We start from the raw sequence: 21,056 nt of genomic DNA on the forward strand, positions 1-21,056 counted from the left end.
CCAGATCTGGCCCCGGGGCCTTGAGTTTGACACCCCTGATTTAGTACTATTGTTACAGTGAGTTGGACATCTTAAGCAATGGCTGTTTCACATGAAACATTTAGCCATGCACTCTGGCCTTGTAAGCTCTGCACAGTGATATTTGCTTGTTTTATTTATTTACTTTTCTCACAGCCAACACTGCTGGAAAAAGAGTTGTTAGGCAAGGAAAAGGCAAAGAGCTTAAGCCATGAATTATAGCAGGCATCACACAAACTGTATGCATCTACAACTGACTTTCCTGTCGGGAAGTCAAGATGATGCATTTTTATTCTTAAAGTAGCAACCCTGTGAGTCTAAGGCACATTAATAACTGGCCTAATTGCCGAATATATTACCTAACTGAAGGGAACATGATCCTGGACTCCAGACTACCATATTGGTTTTCGTGTAATATTACCACCAATGAGCTGAAGCATTTGATTAAGAAGAAAATTACAGAAACCAGATAGCAATAAGAAAGTGATGGTAGAGATCTCAATGAGTAGTTGGATGGGATAAAAAGGGATCTGTAATTTCTAAATTACATAGTTGATCAGCTGTTGCACACCAAGGAAGCTGTATGCTATAATTATATTTTTCAAACAGTAGTCATGACTATTTTGCTGTAGTGCTTAAATATAAATTACAGGTATACTTACCGGTTAGCTCACTTGTATTGAATGCAGTGTAGGTTGCATTAAAACCATTAAGGTTCTCATGTAAATCTGTGACAAATTCTACAGTGGCTTTATCAGAAAAAATATAAACTGTTGCAGGATTTGAACCTGAGATGTGAGCTAAGAACAAAAAAACATAATGGAAAACAAATCAGAATGGAATAATAGTATATCTATTCAAGTAAAAGTGAGTCAACTGATTTTGTTCTATGGAAAGTTGATACAAAACTATATAAACATTAATGTTCATATTGTTTAGTAACAATTTAAATCTGAACTTTCAATAGGATTCTAGTCACAACAATCAATTGCAGCTAATTTAATGAACTTAAAGTAAGCAAATCATTATATAAATATAAGTAAACTCTGTCATCTTCACACAAAAGACTGAGGCCTTATTATGTCTACTGGTTTTCCATAACTATCATTCCATCCAAGGAAAATGTTTCAGAAAGTGTGTGAGATGGATTTTGTCTACGAAGGTGATGGACTATAGTGAAGTATCATCTTCTCAGGACAGAGGGAGCATATTCCAAAAACAGGGCAAAACAGCCTGGTACTGGATTGCAGTCAGAGGAAGAGATTTAGGATAGTCACTCCCTAGAATTTCCCTAGGTGTATCTGTTAGGATAAGAGTGGTATAGATTTAATCTGGCAAAATTTTGTCTAGAGAGTGTGAACAAATAAAGAATTAAAATTTGGTTGGCTTGTTCTATGTCATTCTGTGCTGGGCCTGACAGTGTAGTAATATTTATTTTTCTAAAAACTTTTGAAATGTGTAAACAAAAAAGAAAATGTTAAATCCCTCCCCCACCCTTAAAAAACCCCTTATGCTTCAATATTTGCATTTGTCATATATAAAAACTGAATATGTTTTGTATTACAGTCAGCTGAATGATTAAGTACATAAAAAGCTCAGAATAGTATAAATACATTGCAAAGCCTGAATGAATGTCTGATTGATAATTATGTCTCATCAAGTCAGTGTCAACTTTTAGCAACCACACAGATCTTCTTGAGGATGATCTGTCCAAACCTGGTGCTATATGTCTTCCAATAGTGCACTTTTCTAAGTAGTCCAATGATCTAGATGCTGGTTATCCTACTCCATTTTCTTCCATGTTTTCCAGCAGTATAAACTTTTCAGGAGAACTAGATCTTTATATAATGTGGCCGTAATATGATAACTTAGAGCCTAGCCATTTACTCTTTGAATAAGAACTCTGGATTAATCTTCCAATATTTGTTTTCTTGACTATTCATGATCAGATCTCCAACACCAAATATTCTTTCCATCCCGCTTCTTCAAAGTCCATAAAATACCTATTCCTATTCAAATCTTTCTGTTCCACAGTGTGTCAGTTGAGTACATATTTTTTCGTATACAAAATAATATCATACATATTTAACTTGTATATAGTTATAATTGTTCTTATCAATATTTTATATCACATTTGTCACTTATTCTATTATACTTAACTTTTAAGTCCTTAACTTTCAATAATATATTTCAAGTTCATTTTCTTACTCTAACTCATCTATTTATCAGTAACGATATGTTATACTATACTTATATAATTCAATTCTTTACTCTTCTATCCAACCATTCATAAACTAGATTCCAAATTTTATAATAGTCCTTTTCTTCTTGTTCTCTAATTGCCATTGTTAATCTACTCATTTCTGCACATTCCATTATTTTCTTAATTATTTCCTCTTCTGTCAGAATTTTTTCATTTCTCCAATTTTGTGCAAATACAATCCTAGCTGCTGTTAAAATATTAATAATCAAATATGTTATTTCTTTGTTATAACCCTCACGCAAAATTCCCAATAAAAATGTCTCTGATTTTAAGTCTATAGGTTGTTTTATCATCTTCTCCAGCCACATGTGTGTTTTAGCCCAATACTTTTTAGTCTTTGTGCATGTCCACCACATGTGGTAATTTGATAATGGTAACTTCTGGCATTTCCAACACTTCGCCGACTTATCTTCAAACATCTTAGCAATTCTCAGTGGGGATAAATGCCACTTGTAAAACATCTTATACAAATTCTCTTTATAGGCCACTGACATAGTTAATTTATAATTTCTAGACCATAATATCTGCCATTTATCAAGATCTATTCCATGTCCAAATTCCACCCCCACCCACAATCATTGTTTCTTTTACTTGTTCATCCTCTAACTTCACTCCTATAACCATATAGTTTTTAAATCAACTTCTCATCAGTGCCTGTTAGGATTTTATCTAATTCAGTCAATTCCTTATAAAACCCAGTCATCTTAATGACTTTTTCATACCTTGTATGTATTTGCAAGTATGAGTACCAATTTGTATTTATCCCTTGTAAATCAAATTCTTCTTTGTTTTGAGTTCACCCTTTTCATTTAAAATTTCATCATATCTAATTATGTGTTCCCTTTTAAATAGCTGTGGCTTCTAGGCTTCTAAAGTTGATAGACTGGTATTACCAGACTGGTATTTTCAAATAATGACAGTCTCTTATCTTTTCCCATACTGTTAATAAAGCATCTCTAATATAATGTCTCCTAAAATATCCATGAGTCTTACTTTCTTTATACCATAAAAATGCATGCCAACCAACCCAATTGTAAATCATGTCCTTCTAACATTAGTAATCTGGCATTTTTCAATACAATCCATTCTTTCACCCACATCAATATTGTTGCCTGATAGTATAATTCCCAATTGGGTAATCCAAAAACCCCTCTCAACCTTGCTTCCTGTAGTAATTTTATCTTGATTCTTGCCTTTTCTCCCTGCCAAATAAATGTCATCATCATTTTATTTAAATCTTTAAAAAAAATCAGTCTTATTGGAATCATTTGAAATAGATACAATATTTTTGGCAGTATGTTCATTTTAATTGTTGCTATTCTACCTATTAAGGATAGTTATAGATTTTTCCATTTTTCTAGATCTATCACAATCTGTTGTACTAATCTGTTATAGTTATTTTCTTGAAGTGTTCCACATCTAGCTGTCATCCCCCCCCTCCCCCCCTTTTCCACCCACCCCCCGTCCCCCCCGGCTTTCTGTTTCCTGTTTCAATGGTTCTTCCAATATAAAAACCAAATCATCTGCGAATGCTTGTAATTTATACTCTTCATTTTTTATTTTCATTCCCTTTATTTCTCCATTTTTTCTAATATTTCTGTTCAAGACTTCCAATGTCAATACAAATAATAGTGGGGATAACGGACAGCCTTGTCTAGTTCCTTTTAAAATATTGAAGTTTTCTGTCAATTCTCCATTTATCATTACTCTTGCTGTTTGCTTTTTATATATCACTTTTAATGCATTCATATACCTGTCTCCAAAACCCATCTCCTCCAATTGCATCAAAATAAACTGCCAATTCACGTTATCAAATGCTTTCTGTGCATCTAAAAACACTAATGCCATTTGTTTTTTCTGAGTGGGTTTCATAATATTCCAAAGTGTTCAATATTATCCTCATATTGTTTTTTATTTGTCTCTTGAGCAGAAATCCATTTTGATCTGAATGTATAAAATAGTTTAAATATCTTTTTAATCTTTCTGTCATTATTGAAGCAAATATTTTATAATCAGCATTTAGCAGGGATATTGGTCTGTAGTTTTTTTATTTGTTGTGGGTCGGTATCTTCTTTTGGTATAAGTGGTATATACTTCTGTCCATGAATCAGGTATTTTATTTATTGTCAAAATTTCATTCACTAGTTCCAACATTGTAGTAGAAATTGTTTCCTGAATTATCTTATAAAATTCAGCTGATAGCCCATCTGGGCCAGGAGCTTTTCTAGTATTTTGTCTATTTATTGCTTCTATCAACTCTATCACTGTTATTTTTTAATCTAACATGGTCTTTACTTCCTCGGGTATTTTTGGTAGTTCTGCCTCTTGTAGATATTGCTGTACTTTATTTTCTTTTATTGTCCCTTGATCATATAGTTTCTCATAAAATTTCTGTACTATTTTTTTTCTCTTCATTTTCATAACATAACATGTCGTTTTCATCCATTAGTTGTAGTATTCTCTTTGATTTTTTTTCTTTCTTTAATTTGTATTTTAACCATCTCCCTGGTTTATTTGCATTTTCAAAATAGTTCTATTTAGCTCCTCTAATCTTTTGTGTAAGTTCTTCTTTTTCCATTAGTCCAATTTTGTGTTTAATTATATCCATTTGGTTTTTAGTATTTTTATGTTGTGGATATTTTTGTAAATCCTTCTCCAGTTTTTTATACTCTTGTTCTAAAGATTGTTGTGTTTGTCTCTTTTTAGTGTTCTTTCTTCTTGTATAGGTTATAATTATCCCTCTGGTATACACTTTCATAGTGTCCCATACGTTTTGTAATGAGGTTTCTCCTGGTTTGTTTTCTTTAAGGAAGAAAGCCAACTGTTTTTCAAGATGTTTAATAAATTCTTTTTCTTTCAAAATTGAATTATTCAAAGTCCATCTTGATCTTTTCTTCTGTCCTTTCCATTTAATCCTTATTGGGTTGTGGTCAGCCCAAATGTTTGTATCAATATTTGCTTCTTGAATATTAGGTATTAAATCTGTTGACATCCAAATCATGTCTATTCTTGACCATGATAAATGTCTCTTTGAGTAAAATGTAAATTGTCTATTTTTTTTATTCAATTCTCTCCAAATATCTTTAATACTCAGTTCCTCCACCATCTTAAAAAAAGATTTAGGTAATATTTTCCTGTTCTCATTTGTTTTCTGTGTTTTATAGTCCAGTTTAGTATTTACAATTGCATTGAAATCTCCTAGAATGCATATCTTATCATAATCAAGTTCAATTATTTTATTATGTAGATTTTTATAGAATTGGTCTTGCTGGTTATTGGGAGCATAGATTGCGATTAAAAGTACTTTTGAGTTATTATCTGTTATTTCAACCATCCTATTCAAATCATAGGGTTCATTTATTTTTAACATTGAATTAAAAAGGCATCTTACCTCTTAATATCTTTGTTGGACCTATGCCTTCATAAATACTTAGAATATCCACAAACTCTTGTGTCTTAAAAGCAGTGAAGTTAATTTTGATAGATAGGTGCTTCTCCATACTAAAAGAAAAACATCATGAAAGATGCCATATTAATGATTAGGAAATCAAAGCTGTATTGCAGAGTTACGATAATGTGAAGTGAAATTTTTGTTACTACTGGTTGTTTTTAGTTCTGTACCTGCAACAGAAAGTAGGGAAAACTCACTTTCCTGAAAAAAATCTCACTGCACATTCTCAGCTTTATCTGAAAATGCTTTTGAAGGTCAGAGTGCTCTGCTGAATAGAGCAGGTTAGGAAGCATGTCAACTAAGAAGGAAGAACCTTTTCCCTGTCCTTGTCCACCTATTCAGCCAAGTCCTTTGATTCTTTCTGGAACATTTTTAGAATGAATGGAGGAATATGCAACACATTATCATCATCATCATCATAAATTGGCACCATACCCCCACCAAACAGTTTCAAATTGCTTCCTTTAGATTCAAAGGAGAAGGAAAAATTCCACAGCAATGATTGGTGAAAGTAGGTATTAGTGTACAACGTGATTCAGAGAGTCTTCTGTTTACTTTAAATGTCTGAGCTAGGTTTGCAAGATTTAAGTTTGAGAGCAAGTATGCCATCATTAGGAGCCCAAGCAGCTGAATGATACAGATACATGTGGTTTCAGGGCTAGACGAATGGGTTCCAAATGTGATCATAAATATTTTGATTGTGTATACTTGCCATCTTTCTTGCTTATCTGTGATACTTGGATCAAATTTTTGTGTGGCTTATTTTAGGTGGTGAATTGATTACCATTCTCTAAACTTTCCACCAGAATAGTATGTCACATCTAACCACTCTTCAAGGGGACAATCTCTTTTCTCCCAGTTAACCAGTAGTTTTTGTAGGTTGGCTAAGGATTATTATATTCAGTGCAGCAATATATTACTTAGCAGGGATAGAAGCTTTTATCAGAATATAATAATGGTTCCAAAACCAAAAAGTGGGGGTAGCAATAAGAACTCAAGCTGATTTAAATTTATATGAGTGTCAGGGCATGGAAAAGGGCCCTATATATAACATTTTTTGGTAATTTTCAAAGATTATAGATTTCTAATTTTTATAAGAATTATCTATGGTTATCTGATATAGAAGGCAAAACAACATATTTCCTGTTGTCTTTATTTAGGCTAGAAGTCTCTAAGAGAATTTGGATAAAGAAATAAAAATATTCTATAATTTTAGGACTTTATCCCAGGGACCATAGGATAGATCTCAAACTATAATGATTATTAAACACGGGAGTTGCATTATATTACAAACAGTGCTTATTTACACTCTGTTACAGTTTCTGTTATATAAGCACAAATATTTCAAATACTCAAGAGGAAAGTATGAAAATGCGAAACAGCAAACTGTTTTAATTTTAGTAACGATTACAGTTTCCAAAAGACATGTAAAATATATTTTTGATCACAATAATTTCAACATTCTTGTCACAGTCAGTCTGGAAATAACAATTGAGCATTGATCTATGTGGTCTATAATTCTTTCTGTTCATTCCTTCATAGTACTTGTGCAGATGGCAAAATCTTAAAATTATATTTGACAAAAATAAACACAAGAAAACTTTGAAAAATGCAACTTAGTAAAGCTCATTTGTTAAGTTCCATAACATGTAATTTGACCAAAATAAGTCAATTTTTTTATCAGTACATTAAAATGAATAATATTACATGGTTCAGAAAGAAATATAAAATTGAATGAAGAAACAGTAATGTCACCGTAAAAGCAATGCTAGTATAAACAGCAAGGATAAAAAACATTTTCAGCTTCAGCTGAAATTCTGGTGTTTTTTTTTTTTTTTTTTTTTTGTTATTAATTCCTACAGAAGCAGATGATGACAATATTATGAGTAATGTTTGAAATATGTGTTTATATCACCATGAAGGACTGTAAAAATATAAAAAAATACAAAAAATATTCAATTAATATTTCCTTAATATACACCCAATCATGTGAACAGTTTCTTCACCAGATGAATTGTAATAGTTTCTTTCTTTCTTACACATTTTAATATTTGGTTCCAGGGGAAAAAAAAAGCAAATTGGAGTCTCAAGGCAATTAAAAGATATTCTGTTAAAATCTTTAGGGAACCAATTAATATGGATCAGGTAGACAAGTAGATAAAAAAAAACTGCACAGCTTCAATCCTATTGTCAAATCCTATGGCAGATTAATTGAGACCCCACATTGATGTTAGCATTTTGTTCTTTGGTTCCATGTTGTGTATACAGTAGTAGCTTTTATCTTTGGTGTTACTACTTGTGTTTCTCTGAAAATAAGACCTGATCTTATTTTCTTTTGGCCCTAAAATAAGTATCGGATCTTATTTTCAGGAGATGTCTTCCCTGCTTACCTTAGGATTATCACAGCCATGCTCCCCATGCCTAAATACCTGTCACACCACTGGCTGACTTCTTCTGCATCAGTGCCACCGCTCGTGGCAGGGCACTGCATGGTACTTCACACTGGTGCTGCCACTCATGGCAGGAGGCTACATAGCATATTGTGCTGTTGGGTACATGAGCTGCGGCACAAGCATGATGTGCCATGCAGCACCTGCTTCAAGTGGTGGCACCAGTGCAATGAACCTCACAGTGTCCTGCCATGAGCAGTTGCACTAGCGTGATGCACAATGTGGCATCTGGCTGTGAGCAGTTGCAAGTGCCCGCAGAAGTTAGGCAGTGGCACGACAGGTGTCAAGGCATAGGGGACCTGGCTGCAGCAGTCCTAAGGTAAGCGGGTACAAGGTGCATGGGGCAGCTCCATCCCTCTACCCACTCCCTAATTTGATTTTATACATACACCTCACCCCACCTTGTACAATCAGATGGTGGGCAAGACTTAACCAGGGCTTAGTTTTGGGGTAGGGCTTATATTAGGCAGAGCTATGAAAATCGAATTAGGGCTTGTTTCTGGGGTAGGTTGTATTTTCAAGAAAGCTGTATTTTTTCCTATTTTGTTATTTTTGCTTATAATCACTTGGAAGTAGCTTACAAATAAAATAATTAAATAAATGAGAAAATGGCTCACATGAGTTAGCTGGAAGGACTTTCAGGCAACAGTTACCTAGATAGGGGTTTAAAATTATACTAGAGAATGGTTTGTTATGCTTTCAAATTATATAGGCATTGCAATATTAGGAAAATATGGTGTCAACTCATGAAGCATCCCTGACCTGCCCTCGAGTTGCCATAGAAAAGGGGGGTGGGGAATCGAACTTCACAGCTGCATCAAGGAGCTTGTATTTCAATCAAAACAAAGCACATTCCAGCCAGCACATCAAGATCATCTCTACAGAAACCCACACTGGCCAGAGGAAATATTTTCCACAATCCACAAAATTGCTTTGTTGGGGAATGTGACTGATGACACACCTTGAGGGGAGAGGGAAGCAGGATCAGAGCCAAAGCACGAATTAAGTGAGGTCAGAGTTGGCTCCATTTGGTCCGTGCCGACATAAAGCTCCTAATAAATAACTGAATTTCTTTTGAAGCTTGCCTGAGGCTCATGATTTAATTAGGGCATCGGTTGGAACCCTGACACATAGATCTATGAGGAGCATCATGATAAATATTGGCTAGATTGCATAAATTAAACAGTTAAAATATTAATATAAGGGGGAAAGATCACTTTGATTGCAGAAAGTGTTTAATTAAAATCTAGAATGTTATAAAGTTCCTTACTTTATTATCCATCGACAAACAAGATTTGAGCTATAGGGTTCTGGATAATTAATAGAATGGAAAGATCCAGACAAGCCATCTAGAATGAATTTTCCATCACAGGGTGTAGCTGTAAATGCAGGGTGGTAAAGAAATGAGGAAAATAAAACAGTTTGATTTTATTTCAAAGTATTTTGTCTTTGATAGAGTAAATATTGGTAATGATAAAAATATGTCCACTCAAAATTAGAAAACTAATTTATGTGTATTATCTAGAGACAGATTCTGTGTGACTCAAATGAAATTCTAAGTTTAGAAAAACTATTTAAAAATAACAAAAATTATTAATCATCAAAAAATACCACTTCAAAATAATACTTCACACTATAAAGATTGAACAAAGAATTGAATCATTCTGAAACAACATCTTTAAAAAAATACATTATACTTTTTTTAAAAAATAAAAATTTGCTTAATAAAATTATATTCTACATAACTCTGGATTTTCAGAAAGTGGTATTGTTATTAATAGTTCAGTACATCAGTAGTACTTATGTTTTGAAAGCTGAATTAAGATATTGAAGAGTTGCTTAATTTTATGAAAGGAGGGCTTCTTGGGTTATTCATTAGTTATATTTTAGTTGAGATATGCACTGATTTATTGAAACTATTAAAATTATACCTTTACTGTGCCTTTAATTAATTAATTAATTTGTATTCCACCTTTATTATTATTATTACAAATAACTAAAGACAGCAAATATATCCAACACATCTTCTTCCTCCTATTTCCCCCACAACAGTAATCCTGTGAGATGGGCTGAGCTGAGAAAGAGCTCAAGAGTTGAAATCATGTTCTCCTGCTTTCTAGCCTGGTGCCTTAACCACTAAACCAAATTGGCTCTTGGCTTTATATCCCTATCATGTACAGAACTCTACCGATATTTTATTTTGTCAATAAAATATCAGTGCAGTGTACATTATTAATATACACAATTTCTACATGATTTCACATGCTATAGAATTGATTTTGTCATTTGGTGAATGAAAAAAAAGCAATACTGAAAAGCTGCAAAATATAATGCACCATAATTTTGCAAATATCTTCTTTCTACTCTTTGTGAATTCTCCATATGGAGGTGCTCTGGGCCCTTCAAGTTTACTATTTGTAGCTCTGAATATTACAAATGATAATCAAAACATTAAATTGCTTTCCTGATTGATATCTAGCATCCTGCACTTTATGGACATTATGGTATGAGAAATGGAACTTAACATCTTGACTACATGCAATTCTTATTGGAACCTCAAACAAAGGACATTAATGTTAACTGTATATTTAGTAATTGAAGTGATCTTCTCTAAGTAAGTAATGAGTTCTTGGTAGAAATTTTTGAGTTAATTTAACTTATAAAAAACAAAGCCTGCAACTCATAGTTTGTACATGATAAACAGACAATGAGAATAATCAGCTAAACTTAATTTCTCAGTTAGCTGGATTTTTCAGTGAGTTTCATTAGCAGATGAGTTAATGAATTTCATGACTGGAAGATTGAAAAGGAGGACCTTTGTATCGCTCCAAAATGTTTCTACAATTTTCATATATTCATTGCTGTTTCCTTGTTATTATCTGCTTGATGACCAGTGAAGGAGGAACACCATCCCCCTCTACTTTTTGTTTGAATGGCTTTAAATGTCACCAATAAGGTGGTTAAATAAATATTTTATAGACAACCAAAAGACAATTTTCAAATATCTATAATTCTTTTGTTATACTAATATATTGGAACCTGAACTTTGAGATAATTATAAGAAAATAATATTAAAATTTTGAAAACATTATGTTCTGTAGACATTACAGTCTATGACTGTAATAAATTGAATTTAATTGAATATGACAAAAGTGAAAAATGCATTGTATATGCAATGCACTCATACAGCTACATTTTCTTTATAAAAATATTATGTCTTTCTCAGGAAACTTTTCAGATCAGAAACTGCTTATATTCACAGAGGGTGAGTGCAACCTTTTTGTCTTTTTTGCCAGATGGGAAAATGGAATTTTTCAAGGATAAGGGAAGTAAATAAAGTAAAAGTAATCAAAAAGATATTTCCATTAATAAGAAAGGAAGATCATGCACAATTCAGATTGGAAGTATCTGACTCCTTTTTATCAAAAGGGATTACATAGAAGGGAATATATTGATAGTGGCTTCAAATTATGCACAAGTCTTTTGAAGGTTCAATTCAGATTGCTTTTTATAAGCATTTCCCTTCACATGGAGGAACCATAGAATCAGCTCAAAGTCTCCCAATTTCATTTAGGATTTAGCATATCCAGTGCACAATTGTAAGTATTACCATAAGCATAACTGAAGGCAGTATCAAATATACATATTGTTTAACATAAAAGTTAAATATGTACATACCGTATTTGCCGGCGTATAAGATGACTTTTTTGCCCTGAAAAAGATGCCTCCAATTGGGGGGGTCGTCTTATATGCCGGGTCGTCTTATACGCCGGCAAATAGTAATTGGGAAGCACTGCGGCTGCCCGCGGCTGAGGCACTTTTGCGCACCGTGGAAACGAATCCCGTGAAGCCAAAGGAGCAGCCAGCCTTCTCCCAGCTCCCAAGGAAGCGAGGCTCGCACCGCCCGAGCTCCGCTGAGGTATCCGGCTGGGGCTGTCAGGAGTTGTTACCGCTGGCGCGGCTCCGCTGGCTCCAGTCCCGCGTTGCCTCGGGAAGGGAAAGGCAAAAGCCGCGGCTCTTCCTTTTTGCCTTTCCCTTCCCGAGGCAACGCGGGACTGGAGCCGCGGCGCGCCAGCGGTAACAACTCCTGACAGCCCCAGCCGGATACCTCAGCGGAGCCCGGCGGTGCGAGCCTCGCTTCCTTGGGAGCTGGGAGAAGGCTGGCTGCTCCTTTCAGCTTCACGGGATTCGCTTCCACGGTAGACAAAAGTGCCTCAAAAAAAAAAAAGTGCAAAAGTGGAAGGCGTGCGGAAGAGGGGGCGAGTATATAACAAACTATATTTTGAGTGGAAATGTTGGGGGGTCGTCTTATACGCCGGGTCGTCTTATACGCCGGCATATACGGTAATAATATAAGACTCCTTTGGAGACTACAATTATTTGTGTGTGTGTGTGTGTGTGAGAGAGAGAGAGAGAGAGAGGGAGGGAGGGAGGGAGGGAGAGGAGAGAGTGTCGGTCTCCTAGTGACTACCTGGACGGTCTCTCCAGTTTTCTTGACAATATTTAAGAAGTGGATTGCCATTGGCTGCTTCCTTGGGATAAAAGAGATTGACTAGCCCAACATTGCCAAGTGGCTTTATGGTTAAGGGAGGACTGGAATTCATGTTCTCCTGGTTTATAAAATGGCACCCTAACCACTACACAAAACTAGCTGTCATACAGTATTGACAACCACAATAAATTATCTATTAATATTCTTAGACGAGAATTTTTTTAAATAAACGTTTGAAGAATTTATATCTGAAAAGTAAAACAAAACAAATGCCAACCCTGCTTGACTTAGTTTATTTTTATATTTTAAACATTCATATTAAACATTCCTCTGGAAATCCAGAGGCTAATTACAGATGTTTACATTCTTACCACATCTGTTTTCATCTGAGCCATCTGGGCAGTGTGGTATTCCATCACAAAATAATTCCTTTCTGATGCAGCTTTCATCATCAGCGCAAAGATCATCTGAAGGCAAACATTTACCTAACATATATTTTAAAAAGAAAATAACACAGAATACATGATTAATTTTTGTATTCCAGAATAGAAAACATTCCACCCATAGGATATAATCAAGAACCTATTCAATTATCTTACATTTGAATGACATATTTTCAGAAATAGGCAATTAAAGGGACTTCTTAAAATGTAATGAAAAATTCCATAATTTATTTGTCTAAGAAAGTTCTGTTTCACATTGACATATACTGTACTCTGTGATGTGAATATGCAATGGAGATTGATGTAGTATAAAGTAAGACAGCTACTCATCTGAAATAAAACTTTTGAAGTGGCTTTAGATTGGATTCTCTCTTTGTTGTTATCTAGCACCTGACAATAAAAGCGGGCTTGCTTTCTAGTGGCTTTTTACTGAGATTTTTGTATTGAAGATGAATTATAAATGCACTCAGTAAACTGACACAATAATAATGTTAAATAATAGTGGAAGTATTACTATGATCACAATAAATGTTTAGAATTTATAGAAATAGGTAAAATCACTGAGCTATGCCTTTCTTTAATGAGATGTTTTCTCCTTATTCTGGAAACTTAATCCTGCTATTAAATTAAGTGAGAAAGTTTAGCCTTGATTATTTTCAATGGCAAAATTTATGAAATTGGCCAGAACAATTTTTGCTGATGTCAACAACAGAGTTATTTCTTTATTATTTTATTTTATTTTATTTTATTTTATTTTATTTTATTTTATTTTATTATTATATTTATTTTATTTTATTTTATTTTATTTTATTTTATTTTATTTTATTTTATTTTATTTTATTTTATTTTATTATTTTATTTTATTTTATTTATTATTTTATTTATTTTATTTTATTTTATTTTATTTTATTTTATTTTATTTTATTTTATTTTTTATTTTATTTTATTTTATTTTATTATTTTATTTTATTATTTTATTTTATTTTATTTTATTTTATTTTATTTTATTTAATTTTATTATTTTATTTTATTTTATTTTATTTTATTTTATTTTATTTTATTTTATTTTATTTATTTTATTATTTTATTTTATTTTATTTTTTATTTTATTTTATTTTATTTTATTTTATTTTATTTTATTTTATTTTATTTTATTTTATTTTATTTTATTTTATTTTATTTTATTTTATTTTATTTTATTTTATTTTATTTTATTTTATTTTTTTATTATTTTATTTTATTATTTCTTTTTTATTTGTTCTTCTGAAAACTAAACAACAATGCCATCTACTGGAGAAGGAAAATGAATCCATTGGTTATGTTTACTTGTGGTTACTGATTTTCTTTCCAAGTTAGAGTGAAACACACACAAAGACACATACACACAGACCACACACACACACACACACACACACACACACACACACACAGACACACACACACACACACACACACACACACACACACACACGGAGGGGGGGGGAGGGAGAGAGAGAGAGAGAGAGATTCATTTAACAAACTCATGTTGAAATGTAAGTTTAAAAATGAGGCTTATTTATCTAAATATTTACCAATTGTTATATGTTCCAATTACTAAAATAGATAGAAATCAATTCACTGTTACAGAAAAAGAGTAATATTCCCGAATCCAGTATTTGAATGTGATATAAAATAATGAAAATTATTTGTAATTATACGCAGAAATAGATATATTCTAGAAGAAACACAGATTATTTTTGTTATAAAAATAGATAAAAGGACATTAGTGTACTTTAAAAAAAATGACTATGTATGTTTGAGTTGGAAAATTAAATAAATACAATTTGTATACCCAGAATTTTAATGTGTTTTATTTTTTTTATCATGTCACAATCTATATATTAACTTAAATGAAATCAGAACTTGTATTTATTGTGCTTAGCCCTGGAAAGTGAAAGTTTCAATTACAAAACTAAAACTAATATGAAAATTTTTTCACAAAGCAATTTTATTTTAAAAAGTTGGGGGATTCCATATACCGTACCTAAGTTTTTGTGTACTTAATAAAATCTGTATTTACTAACCAGGTGTTGTTGAAATAGTTGTACTAGTTATCCCCAATCCTGGAAAGTGAATCAAACAACAAAAGAAAAAGTTAATTTTTTAAAAGCTGTTTTTATTAATTAATAGAATAAAAAATTCTCCAGTGCAGTGGTACATTCTATATTTACGAACCAGAAGTTGTTGAAGGACTGCTTGTACTAAATATTTCCAAATCTGCAAAATAAATCAAACAAAATAAAGAAAAAAGGGATAATTTTCTCAAGGGGTTTTCATTAATTAATAAAACAATAATATGCATTTTGTATTGACTAACCGGATGTTGTCAAAGGACTGCTTGAAGTAGATATTCCCAAATCTGCAAAATGAACCAAACAGACTTTTTAAATAAATCATAAAAATTCTGCTTTGTTTCTAACTTAACTGGTATTTATTATTTTCACTTTATACAATAATGCAAAAAGTGAATGAATTTTATTCTTATTAACGAGGTGTTACGAAAGGGTTGTTAGTAAATATTCCAAAATTAGTGAAACAGAAAATAAAGCAAATGAACAGCCTCTCCCTGTGCAATTATTTCTAAATAAAATCAAAGTAAACATTTTTTTTGCTTGTGATTGTAATTTTGTTCAGCTTCCTGACTTTATATTCCTTCAATATATTATATGTTATTACATCTTGATATTGTTAAACTTCTAACCTACCATTGAATTATACACAGCACTGTTTAGAATTTGATCTTCTAAGTTAAGTTGATAAAAGAAATGAAAATGTTTCTGTATCATTAACTAAAACAATTTCAGCCATGTGAGATAAACTGTAAGAGAGCAATTCATATATAGGAACCAAAGACAAGTAAGGAGGAAATTTATGCTAAGTGATGGATTTTTCCCCAAGTAATTTCAGTTTGGAGTTCAAAATTTGAATATAAAGTATGATACTTTAAATATTCCTACACAATATATGCTATAAAATATTTTTTTTTAAAGTTGCATGGATTATAGCAATTACAAAATAAGGGAGAATATTTGTAGCTCAGGGTTGAAATGAGGAGTCCTTGATACTCTCTGAGCTTGCTTATTTTCTTGCAGACATTTCATTACTCAAACTAGGTAACATCACTGATTACAAAATAGAGAAAAAATTGTATATATGTTATGAACTAAATAAATCACCTCAGTGTTTCATAATCACCAGGTTCATTGGAAAAAGAAGAACAGCAGATCCTGAATCTCAAATAACATTTGGATCAGAGTTTTAAGGCTCAGTACTTACCTTTAAAATATGAAAAAAATACTTTGTAAACCCCTTTAAGCCGTTTTATTGAATATGAAGTCTCTCCCCCACTCCCAGATTCACATAGTCATGTAGTCATGTGAGACCATATTATTAATATTTCATTCTTGCTGGAAAAATGTTTCACCTTCTAGCCAATCGTGAGTTTGAAACTTGGAATAGTTTTTATTATAATAAAAATAGTTTTTATTATATATAAATATTTATCAAATATTTTATTTATATTTTTATCAAATATTTTATCGCCAAAACCGAACACTTCAACAACAGAATAATCAGAGAAGCCATAGAGATAGAAAAACGCCCACACAGCATGAATAAAAGAGATGACACCTCCCGCTTACCAGCCATTTGGAAACCCGCCCTCATGAACAGACGAGTACCCAACATGATGAATGACACCAGACCCACACCCACGAGGGCCACACGAGATGCCACCACAACACTTCCACATAAAAAGCAGACTCACACCCACACAGAAGATGAGACACGACCACAGACCAGAAGCCGCACTGCAGCTGCATCACTACCCACTTCAAACCCCTCTGAGCCATACATGAAGCGAACTGACCCCCACCATGAAGATGCAGCACAACCACGAACTCGAAGCCAAACAGCAAGATCACAGCTCACCAGCTCAAATCCCCCAGTAACTAAGACCAACCTGAGCACAACCAAGCCCCCACCTGAACAGAACACACCTCCAGCCAATCAGAACATGGCCAACCCCCCAACCAATCAGAACACAGCCAAACCCCCAACCAATGAGAACACATCCCCACCCAATCAGAACACAGCCAAGCCCCCACCCAATCAAGTCACACCCCACTAGCAGTTAAAAGGAAGAAGCAGCTGCAAGCTCACATCACTCTGAGAAGCACAGAGCTGAAGACAGAAGCCTGAAGATGATGAATGAGACTTCATCGAAACGTTGCCTAGATACTTCCAATCTTACGCGGGAGAAAACCCGAATAACCAAAGATCCACATACAAATACCCGCGAGAACCTCAGAAAACAAATATGTATATATGTATATATATATATATATATATATATATGTATATATGTATATGTATGGCCTTCAGCTTTGTTCGGGTATTTTCCCACGTCATTATAGTTGTGCTTTTAAAGTTGTAGCAACGTTTCAGCAGAATCTCATCTGCCATCATCAGGCTTCTGTATTGTTATATATACATATGTATATATGTATATATGTTTTTGCTACAACTTTAAAAGCACAACTATAATGACATGGGAAAATACCCGAACAAAGCTGAATACCATTCAGGTAAGTACCCGCGAAAACTTAAGAAAACACACACACACACACACACATATATATATAATCTGCTATCTATCTATCTATCTATCTATTTATCTATGCATGTGGGGATCATAAATATTTTACAATGGTTAATTCTGAAAGCAACAGAAAGTGTTGGTATGAACATAAATACAGTGGTGAAGATGCCAGTATCAAAGCAAGAATCAGCAGAAAATAACCAATTAAAAAACACTTTCCTGTATTTAAAAAAATGTGGATTACCTGTTATTTCTATACTGTTCACATCAATGTTAAAAGTCTGTAAGAGTTCACTTTTATTCTCTTTGATGCCATACACCAACGCATTCTTTATGTTTACTTCAGACACCCACCGTACAAAGAAAAGTTTGAAGAGTACAATTACACTGCCATTTCTGGACAGAGATAAACAACAACAAAAATTAGTATACAAACATACATTAATTTTTATTGAATAACAGATGAATAACCAGAATCATGGCACTAAACTAGCATGATTCTTAATGGCTTGAATTTTCCTCCTTTTTTATAACATCATATACACCTAACTATATAACACTGAAATTGTTTGTAACAAATTTAAAGGCTAAAAGGCAACAAAAAGGGGTGGTGGTGTATTTTTATGTGAAATCTTAAAATATTCTTTTGTTTAAAACATGCTTGCTTTCCACCCACTTTGATTAACTTAGAGAGCCAGTTTGTATATAGGGCCCTTCCAATTGGCGAAGCCATGTTTCAATACTGTTCCAGAAAGCCAAAATGGTGGGAGTAGTCTAGTGGTGGGATTCAATTTTTTTTTTTACTACTGGTTCTGTAGGCATGGCTAGGGGGCATGGCCATGTGACTGGGTGGGCGTGGTTTTTTTTTTGCAACATCCCCGCACTGTTTTTTGGGCTTTCTGGGCCTCAGAGAAGCCTCCTGGGGGGCATTTTTGCTCTCAGAAGGCTTCCTTTGGGCTCAGTCAGGCAAAAAAAGGAAGATGGGGGGGGCACTCAGCACTCCCCTGCACTCCGTTTTGGGGCATTCTGAGCCTCAGAGAAGTCTCCTGGGGGGGGGCTGTTTTTGCTCCCAGATGGCTTCCCTTGGGTTCAGGAAGTCAGAAAACGGAGGATAGGAGCGGCACACAGAACTCCCCCATGCTTCATTTTGGGGCCTCCCTGGGGCCCAGGAAGGCAAAAGATGGAGGGGGTGGGGGGCTGTGCCTCCCTCCATTTTTGCCTTCCTGGGCCTCAGGGAAGCCTCCTTGGCAAAGCAGTAAATAAGTGAGAGGAATCTCAGCACAGCTGATATTAGGAACAGCTGATTGTCAGGAGGGAAAAAAAAAAGAAATACTTTAAGGAGTGACCGGGCAGCATGCATCAGGCAGGTGAGCCAGGGTGAGCGAGCATTGGGTGGGTGGGGCAAGTAAGTGAGCAGCGACTGGGCGACTGGGTTGGGGGCGTGGCCAGCCAGAAGTTACTACCAGTTCTGCAACTCACGCTACCGGTTCATTTGAACCGGTGCAAACTGGCTGAATACCACCACTGGAGTAGTCCTTGCCTTCAGTGGTAGAGTATTCCACAGGGATGGGGTCACAGCAGAAAAGGCTCTTCTCCTAGAACCTGCCTGCTTGAATTTCTCAGCAGATGGGACCTATAGCAAGCCTCTTCGGTTGGAATGAGTGGGCCAAGCTACTCTTCAATTGAGAGATCACATAAATAGGACAATGGCTTATATTAATATAATAGCTTCCTATTTTCTTAAACATATTAATTAAAAAAGACATGGAATCAGACATCTGTCTTACATAGGTAGAAATCATGTTTACAATCAGGCAATGATATTAATAAATGAACTAATTAATATTAAAACTATTGTAAGTTTAACAATCTGCTTAACCAGTCCAAGACCAATGAGGAAATCATGATTATATGTAAAAAAATAAATTTAAAATTTAGATACAGATAAATCCACAGAATCCAGGATGATGATCAGTTATTACTTGCCCCTTTTCCTTTATACATTTATATAGATACACAGTAAGGAATAAAGGAGTACAAATTGCAAATAATTGAAGTGCAGTGGTTGAAAGTAATTAACATGATATACTTTTTAAATTTAACTTTAAAATAATTTAAATTACACTTTACAATTTAAACTTGAACTTTAATTTAAAAAAATAAAATTTAAAATGTATGTCCATTGATAAATTGACATTAACAAAATCAATTTTCCAAAAGACGTGGGGTTTTAACATAAGATTAATTAATTGCTCAATACCTCACCTTTATTTTCATTGGAAATACATTTTCTGAAGGAGTTGTACCATGGAACTATAAAATAACTCTTTTTAATCATGTTGCCACTCCATAGAAATTCATGAGAGCACCAGGTATATTACATATTATATTCTTGAAGACTGTTATGTTAACATGCTATTTGTAACCCCCACATGGTTGGACTATCCTAGCTTATAGCTTTATCTTGACTATGTGGCATTGTTTTAAGTGAAATAAGTAGTTTTGTACTTCATTTTATTGTATCTTATTAATCTTTAAAAATATTATCCAGTGCAGCCAAGAAATAAGATCAAAGGATGCTATTTAAAATATGATTTATTGATGTTGCCAAATTACCCTGAGATAAGTCCACTTAGTCTCTGAGAGTCTAAAAATGTAGTAAATTTTATCTTAGTTTGTCTTCTATATATTGTTGTTGATGTGACATATCTTTTTCGTCTTCTATCCTTTAACTGGAACATTGGCATTTTCCACAAATGAGGGGTCCTTGCTACCCTCTGAGCTTGGTTTTTCCTTGCAGACTATTAAAATTATCTAGCATCTTACAGTTTATCTAAACTAGATAACTTCATCTATTGCCATCATCATATTAGTTTGATTTTCTTATTGTCAGTTATTCTCTGTATCAATTTCTCTAGCAAGAATAGGACTGAGGATAGTGGTAACTATATATATTTTTTCTGTTGATGTAAAGAAGCATTTGTTTTAGTTACAGAGCCAGTGACCTTTAGTCATTTTAAAGACCTATATCAGTATTTTGTCACTGAGGCAGCAATGACTAAGAGATGATTAATTCTTTTAAGGTCAAAGGGAAGGTGCAGTATATTCAAAGACTTTTCCTTTAATTTCTTAAATGATTCATATACTGTAATGCTTTAGGCAATTATTTCTATGCTATGTTTCTGACTTATCAGAATTTCAAATATGAAATCAGATTGCAACAAAGAACATTGTAATACAATACATGTTTTCAATAGAAAAATTGCAAGGAAATGTTCTTTGAATTAAAAGGATACATGT

General features: G+C 33.5%; 1 protein-coding gene across 1 annotated transcript in view; it reads right to left on the bottom strand.

Moving 5' to 3' along the window:
- TMPRSS15 (transmembrane serine protease 15) overlaps positions 1–21,056 on the bottom strand; it is a 67,439-nt gene that overhangs the window by 39,286 nt on the left and 7,097 nt on the right. The window contains exons 5-11 of the mRNA XM_087967529.1: positions 18,001–18,152; positions 15,474–15,515; positions 15,332–15,373; positions 13,046–13,159; positions 9,453–9,561; positions 5,673–5,782; positions 681–818 (exon numbers count right to left, since the gene is read on the bottom strand). Coding sequence (XP_087823655.1) covers positions 681–818; positions 5,673–5,782; positions 9,453–9,561; positions 13,046–13,159; positions 15,332–15,373; positions 15,474–15,515; positions 18,001–18,152 — 707 coding nt within the window. The remainder of the gene's footprint in view (positions 1–680; positions 819–5,672; positions 5,783–9,452; positions 9,562–13,045; positions 13,160–15,331; positions 15,374–15,473; positions 15,516–18,000; positions 18,153–21,056) is intronic.

This window comes from Notechis scutatus, chromosome 5, assembly GCF_049901735.1.
Source record: "Notechis scutatus isolate UNSWTSFEM ecotype Mainland chromosome 5, rNotScu1.2, whole genome shotgun sequence".
Classification (NCBI taxonomy): Eukaryota; Metazoa; Chordata; class Lepidosauria; order Squamata; family Elapidae; genus Notechis; species Notechis scutatus.